This window comes from Falco cherrug, chromosome 6 (assembly GCF_023634085.1).
Source record: "Falco cherrug isolate bFalChe1 chromosome 6, bFalChe1.pri, whole genome shotgun sequence".
Classification (NCBI taxonomy): domain Eukaryota; kingdom Metazoa; phylum Chordata; class Aves; order Falconiformes; family Falconidae; genus Falco; species Falco cherrug.
The window spans coordinates 45,785,073-45,803,194 of record NC_073702.1 but is presented as its reverse complement, the minus strand read 5'-3'; the positions used below and the strand labels follow the sequence as shown (position 1 = coordinate 45,803,194).

Sequence of the window (18,122 nt, the reverse complement as noted above, 5' to 3'; positions counted from 1 at the left end):
GTCTGTCCTCTGTTCTCATTAAATCTTATTTCTGACTACCTCCGTGTGGGTGTGCTCTCTGCTGTAGATATCTATGAACACCAGAGAGCAGGAGGAGAGGTCTGTGCGCCAGCAGCTGGAGTGAGCTGTGAACCTCAGGGGCTCATGGACACTGGTGCCAGTGATCGGAGCGGGGTAAGGGCACTGGGATAGACTGAGGATCTAAGGCCAACAGCATCAGCAACCCATGTGTGCCACATTGTACTAGCAGACTCCAATCCTGATCAGCAGACGATGAGGAACAGGACTGGGCTACCTGCGCTCCGCATCATTGTCTGAGGGATGCGTGCGTGCAGGCGGGTGCTGGGGAAGGCAGTGCTTCCTCTCTGCACTGACCTCTCTGGCTGGGCAGGAGTGGAGCATGAGCATGCACGTGCCACTTCGATCATCTTTCATACAGAGAGTGAATGTTTCAGGGAGCCACAACTTGGTGCAACACCCATGACAGTGAGACTGTAACTATATATATTTCATTTTAGCTGATTTTTAGGACAAATACAATAACTGTGAGATCTTTGTGGAGAAGCCTCCCACAATAATTTGTGAATGATCCACCTACAGATACACCGTTATGTTAAAGAAGAAAGTATCAGAAACATCATTCAATGCACTAAACAGTGAGCATTACCAGCAAGTATCCTGCTCCTCTGATTAGACAAGCCACAAACTGATTGTTCCCTCCAGCTCTTGTGATACCAAGCCAAGTCAAGCCCCTTTCCAAGTGTCTTAGATAGCTCTGTTGCAATGTTCTTGTTTCAAATCCATCACTGATGCAGCATATATTCATGGAATAAAAAAAATAAATCTTACCTCCAAGCTGTAGAGATACTTGAAACTGTTTTTCTGATTGGCTGCCTTCTCCACAGCTTGAGCTAATTTTACTGCTCCTCTACCACCAGCTGACCAGTGAGTGCAGGGTACAGCATCAAATGCTCCAGATTGCTTCGCAATCTTGCACACCAGATCAACCTCAGCAGGAGAATCAGTTCTGCCAACCAAACAGTTCCATCTCATTATTTTGTTTAATTGGTTCTCTCATATAACCTCATATACTTAGCCTTATTCTACCATCAGCAGTTGTAAAACAAGTCTCTACAGAAATTGTGCCATATATATAATGCATCTACATACAGCATATGTATTTACATGTTTCAAGAACACTTTTTGTAATTGTTACAGCTAATTAACATGGAAGATTAATAGTTCCATAACAGCATATACTTTTTTGGTGGTTTTAAACCCCTAAGACCAAGCTGAGGATTTAAAGGTCTTTATACTCATGATGAAAAATGGAAATTCTTTAATAGCTTCTTTTCTTCATGTCAAAACTGATTAATTTAAAAACCAAGAGAAGTGTGAAATTTGAACTGTGGATTTACTCACAAGAGTAATGAAAGACTAGACTTACTTGAAAACATTTAGAGCAACCACAACAGGAACTCCAAAGAGCTGAGTAATTTGAATCTGTTTCTGTAGATTACAGCAGCCATCAGCTACCAGCTGGAGGTTCTGTGCAATTAAATAAAAATTAATGGAAATGGTAAGATACATCAAGTCTTCTCCAGCCAAAGAATTTTCCATAAATTAAAGTGAACATAAACAGTGCTGATCATGACAGTTGCAGGCAAGTAAAATGCTTCCAGACAAAAATATTTTGGCACTTGTTAATTCTTGTTTCAATTAACAAGTAACAGACATATTTAAGTAACTAAGTAGTGTCCAGAATTTGTACATGAATGCATTGCTGGTTGCCCGTCACGATTGTGAAAAGGCTGTTAGTCTCTTGTTTGCAAAGTTTATAAACAAAATACAGTAGTGGGGTTGGGTTTGACATACAGATGTGGTAGATGTATAGTCTAATCTATATATACATATATAACCCAGATAAGAGCACATTAGTGGATTTCCTTATTTACTCTTTTACCTCACACTTTGTAGGCCCTATCTTAACTGCAAAAACACACATATCCTTAGCCTGGTAAAACCAAAAGACCAGAATTTGTCTACAGTGAAGAGACAAACAAAACTTGTAGAATCCACTCTTGTTTGAAGAGTGACATCCAACACCAAATGTAAAGCACAAATAGATTAAAACAGTTGTTTAATGAACAGGTTAAGCTATCATTAATTTCAGAGAGTGTCTTTGACCCCTGCACCACTCTGCTCTTGTGCTTCCATAAAGGCCTGTATGATGGACTGGAATGAAGAGCTGATCAGTCTGAAAACTTAGTAGCCCTGGAAAAGCTACCGAAAAAAAGTTATTTTTCAGCTAGCTTAGTCACACACATAACACACACAAGAGGGATAACACCAAGTGGCTGGGGGAAGGCGAGTTGGCTTTACTTGTTGGCAATGGCTGTTAGAGGTGTTCACTGAATGCTAGCATTAGAGCATGCTATTTGTCAAACCTGAGGCTGCACACTATCCAGCCAGAGGAACAAGAAGTTCTAACTCTCCATACATGCCATTATTTTGTCCCTTTAAACAAAAACTTCTCCTAAGGTTTTATAATAGTTCTTCTTACCTCTTCTGTGTATTCTTTCTTCAAGGGGGCACCAGCAGTTACCTGGAATAGACATTTGTCATAATCCTAAATGGTCAGCAGTGCACTTTTGCTTAGTTTCTGCATTGTCAGTCAGCACATAATCACACACAATATCACAGCTTGACTGCAGCTTCTGCTTTATTCCAAGTTACACTGGTACATGAAGAATAGCAGCACTTCCTATGGTATTTGGGTGTCAAGACACAGGTAGTGACTCAGCAACTATTTGTAAAAGTTTTATTAGAGTGGAGGTAATTGGATCCCATTCCACATGCTTAATGCACCTGCAGTGCAAAGACAGCAACCTCTAACAGCTGGCGGAATAACAGTAACACAGGTGACTAGAAGAGGAACATCATCTTTGGGTGTTCTGTAGTTACTGCCTGTGGCAAGAAACTGCATGCAAGTTATTTACTTTGCTGGAAAGCATAAAGGTATATAGACAAAGAGTATCACCAGAGTACTATATTGAGTCTCCAAGGGCCACATACATTGATCCCAGGCACTGGACTTAGTTACTTTTGTCTGAAGCATTGGCCTTGGTCCATTTTATAGTTAACCTCCCAGTAAAAGTATCTACATGCCTCTATGAATGCTTTATGTAAACAAATGAAACTTTATACTTCTAAAGACATAGATCTGACAGAAATAGAGACAGTTATTAAGACATATGTAAGTCCTATTTTTGCTAGATTGGACGATAACACACATGATAATATATCTGCCTTGATAGGCAAGGGGGAATATCACCAAAAATAAAGAAAACTTTTATTAGAATTGGACTAAACTGACAGAAAGTTATACAATTACGTCAACTTGAAAAACTGAAAAAGGACAGCTCAGCTTTAGTTTTGAGGGATGATTAGCTGTAAGGGAGGCCATGCATTCCAAAATTTTGTGGCTGTGGAAACAGCTCTGGTATTTTCACCCAGTGAGGTTTTCCCTGGCAGCATCACTCTCTTGCATGCTGCTGGGCAGATGGAAGTGTTTCTAGGAGCTAAGTGTCTGTCTGCTTGGCTACCAGTCTCATCTGATTGTATGACTGAGGAGTACTTCTACAATCAGTAATCTGTATGAGTCTTTTAGTGGCTTAAATAGCAAAAAATTGTACATTGGTCACTAATGGTACACCGGGAAAACCCTTGCAAAGTTTTATCAGTTACCTCAGCATCCCTGAGGGAATTAACCTGAGCAGATTAAAAGGACAGGAGAGGTTCCCACTGATGCAGTGAAAGAAATCTCAAAACCTCCACTAACGATGTTCCCTACTTCCACTCTCATCCTGCAACCCTAACTCTTCCCAATCCTCCTCAGCTGCCAACTTTTGCAGCCTGTGACTACTTCAGTGCACTTACAAATGCTATTTCAAAAGGCAGAGAAAAGAATATATATACATATTATAGCTCTTTAAAAAAACCCACAAAAACAAACGCAAACAAACTTCCCTCCCTCAGCAAGATTTATTACTTCAGAGCTCTTTCATCCCTCTTCTTTCATTTGTGCCTTCCCATTCCTGCATTACCTTTGGAGGTAATGTCTATAAAATGAGGTAACTCAGGAGGGATATCTAAATACTACCCACGGGCTACCTCCAGTATTTTTTAAAGCAAAATATTTTACTTATTTCAAATATTAGCAACCATTTTATTTCCCAAGAAAGGTGAAAAAACTTACATTTGGCCCACCTCCATGCATCTTCAAAGCCCTCACTGTAGCAACAAGTACAACCACACTGGGAACCAAGCCAGAGGCTCTGCATTTGATGTTGAAGAATTTCTCCATCCCAATGTCAGCACCAAAGCCAGCTTCAGTTACTGTTAAACATTAAAAAAACCAAAACAAAACCACACATAAAACATGCTTTTGGTTAAACACTGGAGAATATTTCTACTTTAGCATACAGTGCACTTAAATATACATGAGTACTCAGTTTTGAATGAACTTTCAAATAGAGATCTGTTTACATTACTGAGTCTGATTAAAAAAATATTCCCGACTCAGAAATAAATTATCTTATTCTTGATATGTACAATATGTCATCAAAAGTAGTCACATCAAGGGAAAAACCCCAAGTAATCAAAATTAGTTTGAATCAGTCTTTTGAAAACATCTAGTCCTCTAAAATAGCTGTTTCTATGTAATTATATTTATTTAAAATGTCTGCAAACTCTTACAGATATTATGACTTCCCTACATTACTCCTCCTCCCTTGATTTTACTAAAGATATTCTTTAATCACAACTAATGGACCTAAATTCTCCCAGGTTTGCAAAACTTCTGGTCATCTCTTGCTTTTGTGGAGAGCATGTCCAGTTATAAAACAAACCAGCAGTTACAGTCATGTGTCAGTGTTGAAGATACTATTAAATAGTGAATTCTATAACAGGATTTTGCACCAGAGAAGTCAGATATTAATGTAACATGATTCAGGAGAAAAACCTGTGCAGAATATTAGGATATGCCTGGCAATGTATTTTTAGCAGAGCTACAAATAAAAGATGATAATCTGTATCAAATTATGTCAGTCTTTTCAGAGCTAATTTACTCTGATTTGTCAAATATCAATTATTGCAATTACCTCTTCTAAAATGCAAATAATTTCTTTTTAGTAGACAAACATAAGCACATAGCAATTAAAAAAAATAAATCAAGGGATTAAATCTCCTGTTGGTTGAAAATTTGCCAGTGTAACTATTTCCCACCAGAACATACTGAATGGGTTCAATGCGTGCCTCTGGAAGATGTGAAGGGACTTTCAGGCAGACAAGTCAGGGTGGGAAAATAGCTTGCTCCAGAGGCTTCTGGACCTGACTCCAAGCAGGGCTGGTAACATGTCCTTGTAACCTCAATCAGCTTGCAAAAACTAGTAAATTCCTTTTTCTTTCTCTCCCTCTTGCCAGCAGTTTTGACTCTCATGCTTAGGAGGGGAGGGGAGCACAAAGAGCTGATTGAACATTTTGGGGTTGGAAACCTTCAGCAGCATGAAGGAGGAGGAGGTACAGATCTGCTCTGCTGCTGTGGGACAAAGTATCTTTCTGTTGGCTGCTGATGCGCTTTAGGAAGTCCCAGACTTTGTGCATTTGTCCTCACTCTACTGGTCCTTTCCCACCTTTTCTTCGTTTTGCACAGGCTGAAACGATTGCCTGCGTGGCTCTGCTCAGAGGGAGGAAACGGCTGCTGAGGCTGGGGGAGGGAGCAAGAGCTAGCAAACAAGGGGGTGGGCATGCCAGGGGGAGCAGGGACCTCTTGAATTAATACAGTGGCAAGTGTCGTGATTAACATTCTCCAAAATCATTGTAATAAGTATATTCTCTTTTTTAGAATTGCCCTGAGAAAAACAGACATACCAAACATGGAAAGAAAAGAAAAGAAAACAAAACAAAAAGAGGTTTACACAAACACAATAATTCACGGGAACAAAGCTAATGTCAGGATAAGTCATATTAAAAGCAGAGCCAGGGATCAGATGTCTGCTTTCCAGTAACCTCCATTCTTCTCCAGTCTCTTACGCAGCACAGGGTGATTAATGAGAACTCTCAGTCAGGAATATATAACCACAATCAATCTTTAATATAAACAATAGATAAACTAGCAAGTACTTGAGAGGGTGGGAAAATAATTTGTCTCTTACAGAGACTGCCAGCGTACACACATAGCAGTCTCCTAACATTTCCAAACAAAGTTTCCAGAGAGCTAATCCTTTCATGCCAAGCCTCTTCAAGGGTCAGTTTTCCTTAGAGAAAGGGGGATTGCAAGTCTACCTTTCAGTGAGAGAAAAGCAGAGGTGTCAGCCTTGCAGTAAGCACAGCAACCACTCACACAGCACTTCACAGCTCTTGGGGAGGTGTTAGCCACCCTTCCGGCAGTCTAAGCAGCCAGGGCAAATGCCCAGGAAAGCTGTGTGTGCCGTGCATATTCCTCTATTTTTTTTAATGCTTGCCTTTGATATAGAGGGCAAAATGCACACACTTGCCTGAACAACACATATACTATAGCAGCATCTGAAAAGCTAACAGAACACTGGTGTTCTCCGATGTGAGTGCCACAACATGGAGAAAGGGATTTTTTCATATGAAGCGGAGGAAAGGGAGACAAACATTGGTGCTTTCTCCAGTGTGCAGAAGGAAACAGGATGCAGTAGAAAAGCTGCCTGGATGAAAGTTGCAACTCCCTTTTATTTCCTCTGAGGGATAGTGAGAAGATAGAGTAATATGCCAAGCTACTATATTTTAAAATCTTTGTGCTGAAACACGTAATACAATTACTTTCAGATTGTTTCCTGCTTTCAGATGAAAGTGTCAATGAAAAACAAATACAGACTATGAATGGGAAGTTTCATGCTAGTCTACACTTAGAGATTATAAAACAGATAATCACTTTAAATGTAACAACAGAAATTTAAAGTGATACATAGGTAGATTTATTTTGGTTCTTATTCCTCATTAACGGTTTGTCAACAGAAGGCAATTACAGATTACAGGTAAACTGGCAAAGATTTTTGGGAGCAAACATCTACCTAGCCAGATGTAGTCTGCTGTACCTCACCTGAAGGAAAGTTAATGGCGCAACTGCTACTACCTGCCTGCAGAGTCTGTACCCAACTTCAGTGCTCCTCCCGGAAAGCCTCTTCATCCCATCCCCTGCCAAGCGGCCATTTCCCAGCCCTGGGAATCACTGCTACCTGTGCTGCTGCCCTGCAAGCTGGTAGGGGGGTTGTAATAGACATGAAGGTGCTGGCATGCTGTTAAATGCTTGCTTTGATTTCCTGGTCAAAACCACAGCAGTTCTAATGGAGGTAAAGAGTAAATGATTTGCCTTCAGCAACCTCATAGAAATCATACAGGTATTTGCACTTACAGCCTGAGAACACAACCCCATGGCGACATATGCCAATACAGATCAGGGATTTTACAGTCCCAGGTTTGCTTTGCATTCTGGATCCCCTTCTCGCACAGACAAGACTGGACAGCTATCTGGACAAATACTAATAGATAATTTTCTGGGTGTAATTTCAGTGAGCACAGCACTCTGGACTATCTTACTGCGTGGTCATATGAAGTGCAAACCCTAATTCTACAAATACTCTGTTGTTTCATTTTATGCTTCAATATTATAGCCTGAGTATCATAAGGAACATTAGAATGTAGATTAAAAGTTAAAATTTCATGTATCAGCAATGCACTACCATTACATTACTCTTAATACTGGGACATAGGTCAAATAGCAATTAATATACACATATATATCAGAAGTAAACTGCATCAAAATGCTCCAGTAAGTTCAAATAATTTCTTCTCATAAAAGATCCATGTGAGGGTTACCAAAAGCTAGGGTCATTCTAACACATCAGGGTAATAGGGGAATCTTGTTTCACAACAACAATGGGCAAAACACAACACAATTACTACAGGTCTTTCTACATGTAATTTATATAACACCTACTTCACTCAGTTCAGCTACCAAAATTACCAATAAACCAGAGTTTTCATTTAGACCAAGAACCCTAAATATCCAAGTTAGGTACAAAAGGGGAAGGAAAAGCTCATAAACATGGAATTAAGCAACAGTGATGATGAGAAGTCTGTCAGGTGATGTAAAGTCTGAACAATTGATATTCACTGTCGTCTCTAATTCCACGTCAGGGTTCAGGTAAATGAACCATCACTCTGATGGTTTTGCTTCTTGTTTATAATTACCATAACTTCTTCATGGAATTACTACCTTACCAAGCACATCTGGGAATATTTTATCACCTACACATAACAATAGCTTAAATAGCCAGTGCCATGGTTGAAACAGCTAATCAGATTTCATCGTCATGCTTAATACAACATATAATTTTTCTCTGTCTAAAAATACATCTATCATGCTATAGCTGCATAAAGTGGTTCCACATTAGCCTCATACATACATACTGCTCAAAAGCCTTACAGAAAGCGATGCTGAAGAATTTTTTTAGAAAAGATATTTCACCCACAATTGAACTTCATGTAAACTGAGGGTAATTTCTAGTGAAAGTAGCTTCTCCCTAGTCTGCCCCTTCTATCAGCAAATCAATGTCAAAATAAAATATTTGTCCTATAAAGGGCCAAGTCAGATGCATACACATGAGGCGAAGCTTTAGGACACGGATTTGAGCCTGGATTCCTGAACAATGTAAAAGGAAATGGAAACTCTGAGCTGCAAGCTGCCATTTACTCCCCACATGTAAACATATCTGTTCTGGTGCAGCTGTCTGCTAGTAAACTCAGGAAAAGAAGAGTTCAAAGTCACAGAAGCACATGAACTGTGAACCTGGAGCTGGAGGCATGCTAGCTGTAAAGTACTGATATGCTCTTGTTTAACTGAAAAATACCAAGGTGCACGACTGCCAAGATAAACTAGGATGATCAGTGATTTCTCTAACAGGATATCATATTTTTGTTAGTATAGCTAGGGATGAATAAACCAGATGTTTGTCCATTCTGACTCCAGCAATTATTTGATGTGAACTTCCATTATTATGACTGATTTTGGAATGTAACAGATACTTTTCCCCCTCTCTCTTAACAGAGGGAGTTTTCCTGTTCATTTTTCTTCCAAAGCGTTCTCAGATGGCATGCAACACAGGCACTTGCTGCTACCACCACTGGACACAAAGTCCAGCAGAAAACTATACATGCATATATTAAGGTCGAACATTTTTCATGCCATGAAGAAAATAATTTCCATCAGCTATCACAGTTTTATGTTGTTGTTGGGAGTCCTAGAAGAAATGGTAACAGGAAAAATACTTGCCACTTAGTTTAGCAGAACATAAGCTCATTGGAGGTTATGGGCGCTTTTCACCCTTTCCTAAAGAAAGATGCCAGGGCAGTGTGTGCTCTGCACAGGTACAGGCACTGGGGGTTTCTGAGTGTTGCCCACCAATCCATGCTTTTGACTGAGCCAGCAGATATGGCAGTCCTGGCTTCTTTAAGCCTAAAGTATCACACTTTTAACAGCTAATAATGGGGTTTCTTCCACAAGAAGTCCTGACCAAACTAAATTGCTGCTCAGAAAGCAGCTTATATAAAGTAATGTTCAATAGTAGGTTACTATTCACTTGAGACTTTCTGCATGGAAGTCTCTCCAAAGACAGAGAGCAGCCCACCTGCACAAGCACCCCCCAAGAGACATGCTATAAATGCCTGGTTTCTGGTTCCAGCAGCATAACCTCCAAGCTGCAATACTCAAGCTCTAGTGCTTGAAATCTTTCCTAATGTAAATTTATTTGGAGGAAAAAAATCTCCTGGAAATTTTCAGCTTCCCCACACAAACAAAATAAGTCAGCTGAAAACAAAGGTTTACATTCAAGTTCCCTGCCATCATACCCCATGACAGCAGCAGTTCAACTCATACCCCTTCCTCCAAAGGAGACTTGTCCACAGTGGCTCAGTCCCAGGCCTCAGCTGACTGCCACTGCCTCCTGGCAGCAAGGGCTGCATGGGGACCTCGGCTCCCAGGAATACACTTAATTTAAGGGCTGATTCCCTTGGGACCCCATAACAAGCTATTACAACCTTTTGCTCAGAAACATTTCTTTTTCCATCAGAGATGAATTTTACCAGTGAAATGCAGAGCAGCTTTGAATGAGAAACTAAAGGTTACAGCATAACTTCTCAGTTATGCACTTTAAATACCAACTGCTGTTAACTTTCCAAGAGCATTGCATATATTTAATAAATAAATAGACACAATGACTCACCGATCATTCCCAGACTATAGACAGAAAACCAGCAGAAAGTTCACTTTATTTACTACAAGCCAGACAGGTGAAAATAGCCCTTAAATCTTGATTCTCTCACAATTAAGGATACGACTATCTTTGTTGGGTTTATGTGGCTGCTTATATATGTATGCTGCCCAAGCTGGATTTGAAATTCAGGGGGGGAAATCAAACTGAAAACTGCAGGAGCTGACAGGAGTGGCACTGTGTGACAGAAAGCATGCTCTGCACATCTCCACAGCTCTGCTTGCCTCCCCCTCTTGAAAATGTACAGAAGCGCAGCTGCAGTGATTCCTGCCTACAAAGCACCAATTTAGGGCATGGCTTTACACTGTGGCTGAACCGAAATGAACACTCTGCCTAGCTGAAAGGGCAATTCCTCTTCCCTCTTGAGTCTCCCACCTTTCTTCCCTGCTCTCTCTCTCCCTCCCTGCTGCCCAGACTTCCCACAAATTTTGGCAATCATCTAATTGGAAGGTAAACCATTGGAATTGGCTAACCAGAGAAAAAACAAACAGAAAAACACAGAACAACAACATTTTTTTTCCCTCTGGGTAAGATTTGAATCAGCTGAAGTGAGACCAGACAAGGTCTAAACATGTTCAAACAAGCAGCAAAAGCAGACAAGCAGAAGCAGGGGAAGGAAGGGAGATGTATTTCAACAGCAGAAAATTGTTAATTCATCCCTAGCCACCTTGTCAAACCATACTCTGATATTTCAAATGTAAAATTTGACATCTTCTCCCAGCTCACAAGTAATAAGCTCATTATTTAGATTTATTATTGGAGATTAAAAACCTGAAGACATCTTACAAACCACAAACAATTAATTCTAATAGAAATAAAGTGAGCTGTATGTGGCTTCACATGCTACATGTTTCTCTGAAACCCTCTGTAAGCCTGCTGGGTTTTACAGTCACTTCCTCTTAACTCCTGTGTCCTATACTCATGTAAAGACCCATAACTCATAGCCTAAGTGCTGGCCCCTGGCATGAATTGCAATGCATAACTGAATACAGCACCCAAATACACACAGTTCTCCTAACTTCTCTTCTTCTAACTTCCTTCTGTTACAATATTAACTAGAAAATTTCAAACAAAAGAACTGTGAATTTTAGGTTGCATCTTTTTACCATTCATAGCACATTTCCTCTGAGGTAACAGAGCATCATTTGCTCATAAGACAGATGACCATGTTTTTAAAATGGAGCACAATTAATGGCACAGGAATAAGGCAATTACATTATCTCATACTTAAGAGGTCGTCATGGCCTTTGGAAAAGAATTATTAACCTTCTGGTAATTGCATAATTAAAACCTCACCACTTTTTTATTTGGAGTTGCATGAAAGGAATAATTAACAGCAGCAGTGATGGCTCTTCATTTAAGGCCGTTCTTCTACAATTCCTCAACTGCAAGGAGTATATTAACTTACAGTACCTACAGTATTACCCTAAGTGCTTAAAATAAATTTCATCATACCTAAACCATGTTTCTTTCTCTGTATCTCACTACCAGACTTTCATTTACTTTCACTTTTAAAAGATACATTTGGCTGAAGCTCCTGCCACAAACACCGCTTCCATCAAACTGAGGCTGCTCTGTGCTGAGCTCTCGGGCTTTGGGTCCTCCTACTCCCCTTGGAAGAGCTGCAGTAAATGGACTTTGAACATGCTTTGAGAAGTCATGTTATAAGTCATGTTATATATACCTGGAAAACACTGACTTCAAGAGGCAGGCAAAGAGCCTGAAGATCTCTTCCCTGGAAAAGTTCTACCCATTTCATCAAATGGCCATGAAGTAACACCTGCCTTAGCACCAGTATTGCACCGATTCATGAAAAAGGAAAGGGGAGAAACAAAGGATCTTATTCTTGAGACAGAACACCACCTCCCCATATGCCCTAGAAGATGGCATACTTCTAAAGAGCAGCAGAAATACAATTAGGCAATGAGTGATAATACAAGAGTGAACAGCAAACACATAATTTTCTGCAGCCATTAAGGGTACCCTCAGAACCTACCACGACTCAAGAGACAACATCCATCTAACCAACCACCACCACATGCCGGGCTGCGGCTTTTCACGTGCTCCCACATGCCTTCAGACGGGCACAGCTACAAGGGGTGGCAAGGCCAGGAATTCACCTTGCCAGCCACACATGCTCCTTTTCTTGCTACAACAGAAGCGCCTGCGCATGGATGGCAGGAGAGTAGCATTGGCTGAGGCTGCAGCAGATGCCACACAACAAAGAGCTGCCGCTGAATCAGGATGATCAATGCTCCTGTCACTTGGCGCAGTCACCCGAGGCATGCCAGGCATGGAGTCATCAATCACCGAAGTGTAAGCCTACCCCATAATGCATGCAACTATTTGCCTTGGGCTGCTGCCTTGTTAGAACTCCCCCAGAATCTTTACAGAGGCACACATTTTAAGAAATATTTCCCGCTCTGCCCTTCTGAAGTCCTGGGGAGTGCTTGCTTATTATGATAAAATTTTGTCCATGACTTAGTCACTGTCTCTTCAGCATGCGCATGTAGTGAATCCTCCTTCTAGGAAGAGGAACAGGTTTTGGTTTTATTTCATTCCACTTAGTCTTTGCTAGGAGACAGAACACATGCCCATAGTGACTGGCCTGGGAAGGGACACCAACAACACTATTCTTGACAAAACTACTGAGCTATGCTTTAGAAATTCATGAAAATGGGCATCTCCTGTTACATATCTCCAGGAAGGAAAGTATTCCACTACACTAGTGGTTTGTCTTTTTGAAAAAATGGCCCAGTGAAGCATCTGACACAAAGGTTGTAAATTACTCTACAAGACCATCCCAAGAACTTAGCTGGAGAGCTCTGCGCTCATGGAAATTCTACAAAGAGTGCAATACATGTATCAAACACCTACAGAATTTAAGATAGCAATACACAGAAAGACTTTCCACAGAGAGAGAAAGCACCAGATCCTGTTAGTATTTTAGGAGATGGGAAAAAGTGCCTAGTGGTGAGAATGTACAGCATAAGCTGCAGAAGATCAGATGAAGGTAGAAGCAGCAGGTCTGTAAAGTCCACTGTGCTGCACAGACTTTGTGAAATAGCCACATGCATGCAGAAGTGCATCAGAAGCAACTTTGGAAATTGTGGAAGCTTTTTGGATGTAAGCCCTCCAACAACTTTTGCAGGTAGGCATTAGCTTGGTTGTAATCACATGTATTTTTAAAATAAACTGTACAAACCCAGTATTTGAACTGCTGTTCAAAGTATAAGATTGATGGCTTGTGTCAAACTTATCAATATAATTTTTGCATGAGGAAAAAGGACTCAGCTGGTTAAAATTGCTGTGGAAAATAACTGTGTCTGTTGAACCATATGTGTGTGCATATGCGTAATCTATCTTACAGAAAGAATTACAAACTGAGGAGAGTAAAGGTACTAAGGTCACACACCAACAAATCCCACATGGAGAAGGATTTTCCTACATGGATTTCCCAATTAAGAACACAACCAAAACCAAAATCAAACCAAACCATAATTCTGCTAGTTTACGAGCCAAATTCTTTCAATTGCTCACATCTAAGCCAATTCTTTAATGCCTATTGTGAATTTCTCCACTTAACCACAATTCACGTAATCAAGGCAGCAGAATTGCCATTGCAAACTACCCATTACCATTTCTGAAATATTTGTACATTATTAGGGGATCTTCCTTTACTAATGATTATAAATTATTAATTTTTTTCAATTCCTCTTCATAATTGCCAATCATCTTCTCATCTGACCTACTCTGTTGTTCTTGGCACTCCCCCACATTTTTGTGCTTTCTCTTTCCTTGTGCAGTGAAGGACCCCAAACTGTACGCTGAATTCCTAATTGGCTGCAGGAAAAGCTGAACCTGCAACCCTTGATTTATGAAGCTGTTACTCAGCCTCTTGGGAGCTCTGTTTGAGGCATAGTAGATGGAGGCAGCAGATAGATGCAGCATCCTCATGCATGTAAAGCATCAGTTCTGTCCCAGAAGCTTCATTCCCACTCAGAGCTTGCAGTCAGGGCTAAATTGAAGATACATTATAAGCACATGCCTTATTACTGCGGGAAGCAAAGTTGAAGAGTTTGGAATCGTCAGCTTCAATGAAGTTGTCAGCAGAGCAAATCAAAGATAAAGGAACCAACAAAAAGAGCCACCATATAAAAGACAGATAGGCCACACAAATTTAAAAATGGTTGTAAACCACATTTTCTCTCATGTATTTGAATCTGATCTGTTTTCTCCATCAAATCAAATCAATTACACAACAGTTATATAAAACTGCAAAAATCAAATTATAAGGTTAGAGCAGCAAACTGACCCTACACACCATTTAGGATACTAATCTTTCTTTTACTGTATTGTTTTATAGAATCAGAGAACAGTCTCTGAGCACTTTCAAATATTGTCACATCTGACCTTCAAAAGCACTTTGGCTATTTTCCAAAGCAACATTCTTCCCGTTAACAAATTATACTGGCCATAAATAATGTACCATTACTTGCAATCTAATTAACATGTTTAGAAATGGTTTAGAAACAAATTTATAACCTTAGTCATGAATTCTTGATATTTTTCTTTAAAGCTAATCTCACCAGGTCTTAAGATTAGATACATAAGCAAACCTAATTTCTGTTTTCAAAGAGAAATACCTATTTTCTGTTAAAATTATTCAGAAGTTCCCAGCACAAAATAACATATATAGCTAATGAAATTTAAAAAAAAAAACCCAACAATTTGAAGTGAGCACACTTTCAGAGAAATCACGGTATTTTTCTTTTATATTGTCTTATCATAGAGTACTTAGTAAATTTATGAAGCAAAACAAAACACCTGCAAATAAAAATCTTAGGAATCCTTTGCATGTGCATTTTTCTTCCAAGAAGATCTAAAGACATACCTTAAAGTTTTCCCCAAACCATGACATTATTTCAAATGGGCTGGTAGAGAGGGTAACACAGGATGAGAAGAAACGTTCTGGAGTTCTGATCCCAAAGATGACTATGTACCCTTGAATAATTCTCCCTGAAACACCTATTAACTGAGCTCTCAGTGTGTATGTGTTTATGGAATACCAGTGGAAAACAGAAAATCAACTCTGCTAAATATAAGCTTGTACTAGGTTATATTAAAACTCTGCCAACTGTAATTACTATAATTAAAAATGGAAATACATGTATTTATGTCCTTACCACATTTCACATTTGTATTGATTTCTCTGGAGCCTTGAAGATTTATGTCAACAGTTCACAAAGTAAATAAACAAACATTGTCCCCTCCATATTAATTATTAACAATTTTAATTATAAAAACTTTCAGACAACAACGCACTCCTGCAGATTCAGAATAATGCTCAAAAGATAAAAAGCAAAAAATGATTTCTCCAACATGATGGAAATGTCTGTACAAACCTAATTCTTATGCAAGTAGTCCATAAAAAGAACATTAGTTTTCAGTATCAAAAAGCCAGTAAAACAAACAAACAAAAAAATCTAATAAAGAACTTTCATTTTTAAATGATATTAAAAATAAACCATCCACTAAAATTAAAATTCAGCCTTTGAAAGGGGAGTTGAACTCTTTATGCATACTCTGCCCTGCTGACCCTTGCTAAAGGGTGTAAGTCAATATGAAATACTCACAAATGGAGAGAGGATGATGGATTTTCTGCCAAATAACCCTAAGCAAAAGTAACGCTGTTAGCTAGGGAGCCTGCTTTTATTTCCTCTGCCAAGTAATGAATTAAGAGAATTTCCTAGCATATATTATGTTTTACTATTTGCATTTTTTTAACCTCTGCTTCTTTTCTTCTTATAAATAAAAGCAATGCAACCAGTAGGTAACAAAAGAACAAAAGAAACTGCTTATTTGCTTCTTCTGAGTTGGGAGTTTTAAAACTAGTTAAGATTGCTAACTTGGGGAGAGGCGGGAGAATAAATAGGACAGAAGTTGCAATGACATCAATTTCTACTCAGTAGAGTGGTATTTTATTTACCAGGAACTGGGCAGTGCCTCTACTTTCTGAATGAACGACAGATCCTTCCTATCTATTTTTACCTCTGGAAACTGTCCTGAGACCAAGAATAATGGATAGCCCTTAACAGTTGTACGCTCCAGACTTTTAATTTATGAATGTTACTGACAGAGGAAAGCGCTGTGTTAAGCTCTAACATGTTGCAGAAGAGGTCAGCATACAGGGCATTAAAATACCACGACAGTTTGTCAGTGAATTCCTGATACATGTATAGGTACCGGCAGCTGCCATGACTCTAGAAAAGCCCTGTTACCTTAAAGTTCCTGTTACTGTAGTGTTTGGCATCTCACCATTTGCTATGGTGAGACAGTCCTTGTCCTCAAGAAAGTTTATAAACTGAATAAACAAATTGGGAAGAATGGCATTACATACACATAGAGACTGAAATGACTTGCTTAAGGATGCTCAAAGATGGAGGTGGTAACAAGATGCCTCCTGACATGTACCACAGTACGTCAGCCACAAGATAGACCAGGAGTTCTCAAGCAGAGAACATGTGCTGCTGATGACAAGTAATTGATTCAGCAGCTTTGCTTCCTTGTCTTTTTTGGGCAAGAAAGAGGAGAAAGGAGAGGTCTTCGCTGGACACCACCACTGCAGGAGCCAGTCAGCTTTAGTTACCAGCCAGCCAGCAGGAACATTCACGACACCCTTCCTGCCTCCCCATCGTCACCACGACAAATCGCCCAGGCGTACAATCCCAACCCAAACACTATCTCACTACTTCTCCCTTCTACCCTGAAAACCCCTATAAAGAGAAGAAAGCATGGCTTTCTTAAATAAGCTATGCATGTCCAGTCCTCCCCTTGCTTCTGACCCAGCCAGCTCAGTTAACAGCGTGACAATTCATTCAGCACAGCACCGACACACACCCATGCCACTTCACAGCTCTTAGGCAGTGAGAAAACCATTTAATTCCTTTGCCAGTGAGGCACAGAGCAGCATCCATCTACCAGCAAAGTTTCAAAAAAACCTTGAAAACCACCATACAAGGCCACACTAGCTCTTTATTATTTTCTATCATGTCATTGTTACGTTTTAAATTGCTTTCCTCACACTGAAATCACTTCACCTGCGAATTCAAATGCCTATAAATGTGCTGATTAAAAAGCCATGGCATCTAACCTGAGAGCAGTGGTAACTCCTGGTCACTTGGAGGAAAGGCAGTCAAATACATAGTTTTGTTATCCTGCAGAGTAGACTTTTTGAGCAGAAGATATGCAGCTATTAATTACACAAGCTCTAAACGAAAGGAAAAGACAGAGTTGCTGAACTAGAGAATGAGTGTCAGAGTCTGCAAAGGAAATTAAAACAAATTGCAAGGGTCTTCAGCCACACAAATTAAAAAGTAGAAATCAGTAAAGTGAAGTCATGATAATATATTAAAGATGGAATTTAAAAACCCAAAGTACTCAAGAGCTGAATGCACTACTCTTAACGAAGAGTGAATCAGGAATTTCAAAATCCTGGAAGAAAAAAGAGAACCATAAAGCTTGTATCAGCATTTTAAATAAATTTCTTTTCTCTTGCTGCCTTGTACCTGAGAAGCATCAAAACCTGTATTTAAGTAATGTAAGAGGAGAGAGGGGAAATCTGAGTAACTACAGACTTAATGGTTTTCAAACATTTTAAGAAGAGAATAATTTTTGTAAAAATTTGATGTAAGTAAGGAATATAAACTTTGTCTACCAGAGGCAGGCTGTGCCAGATACAAATCTTTCTACAGTAACTGTAAT

General features: G+C 39.6%; 1 protein-coding gene across 4 annotated transcripts in view; it reads right to left on the bottom strand.

Moving 5' to 3' along the window:
- MTHFD1L (methylenetetrahydrofolate dehydrogenase (NADP+ dependent) 1 like) overlaps positions 1–18,122 on the bottom strand; it is a 157,342-nt gene that overhangs the window by 62,169 nt on the left and 77,051 nt on the right. For all 4 annotated transcript variants that reach the window (XM_055714473.1, XM_055714471.1, XM_055714472.1 and 1 more), the window contains exons 21-24: positions 4,259–4,398; positions 2,564–2,605; positions 1,448–1,548; positions 850–1,027 (exon numbers count right to left, since the gene is read on the bottom strand). In XM_055714473.1, the coding sequence (XP_055570448.1) occupies positions 850–1,027; positions 1,448–1,548; positions 2,564–2,605; positions 4,259–4,398 (461 nt within the window). The remainder of the gene's footprint in view (positions 1–849; positions 1,028–1,447; positions 1,549–2,563; positions 2,606–4,258; positions 4,399–18,122) is intronic.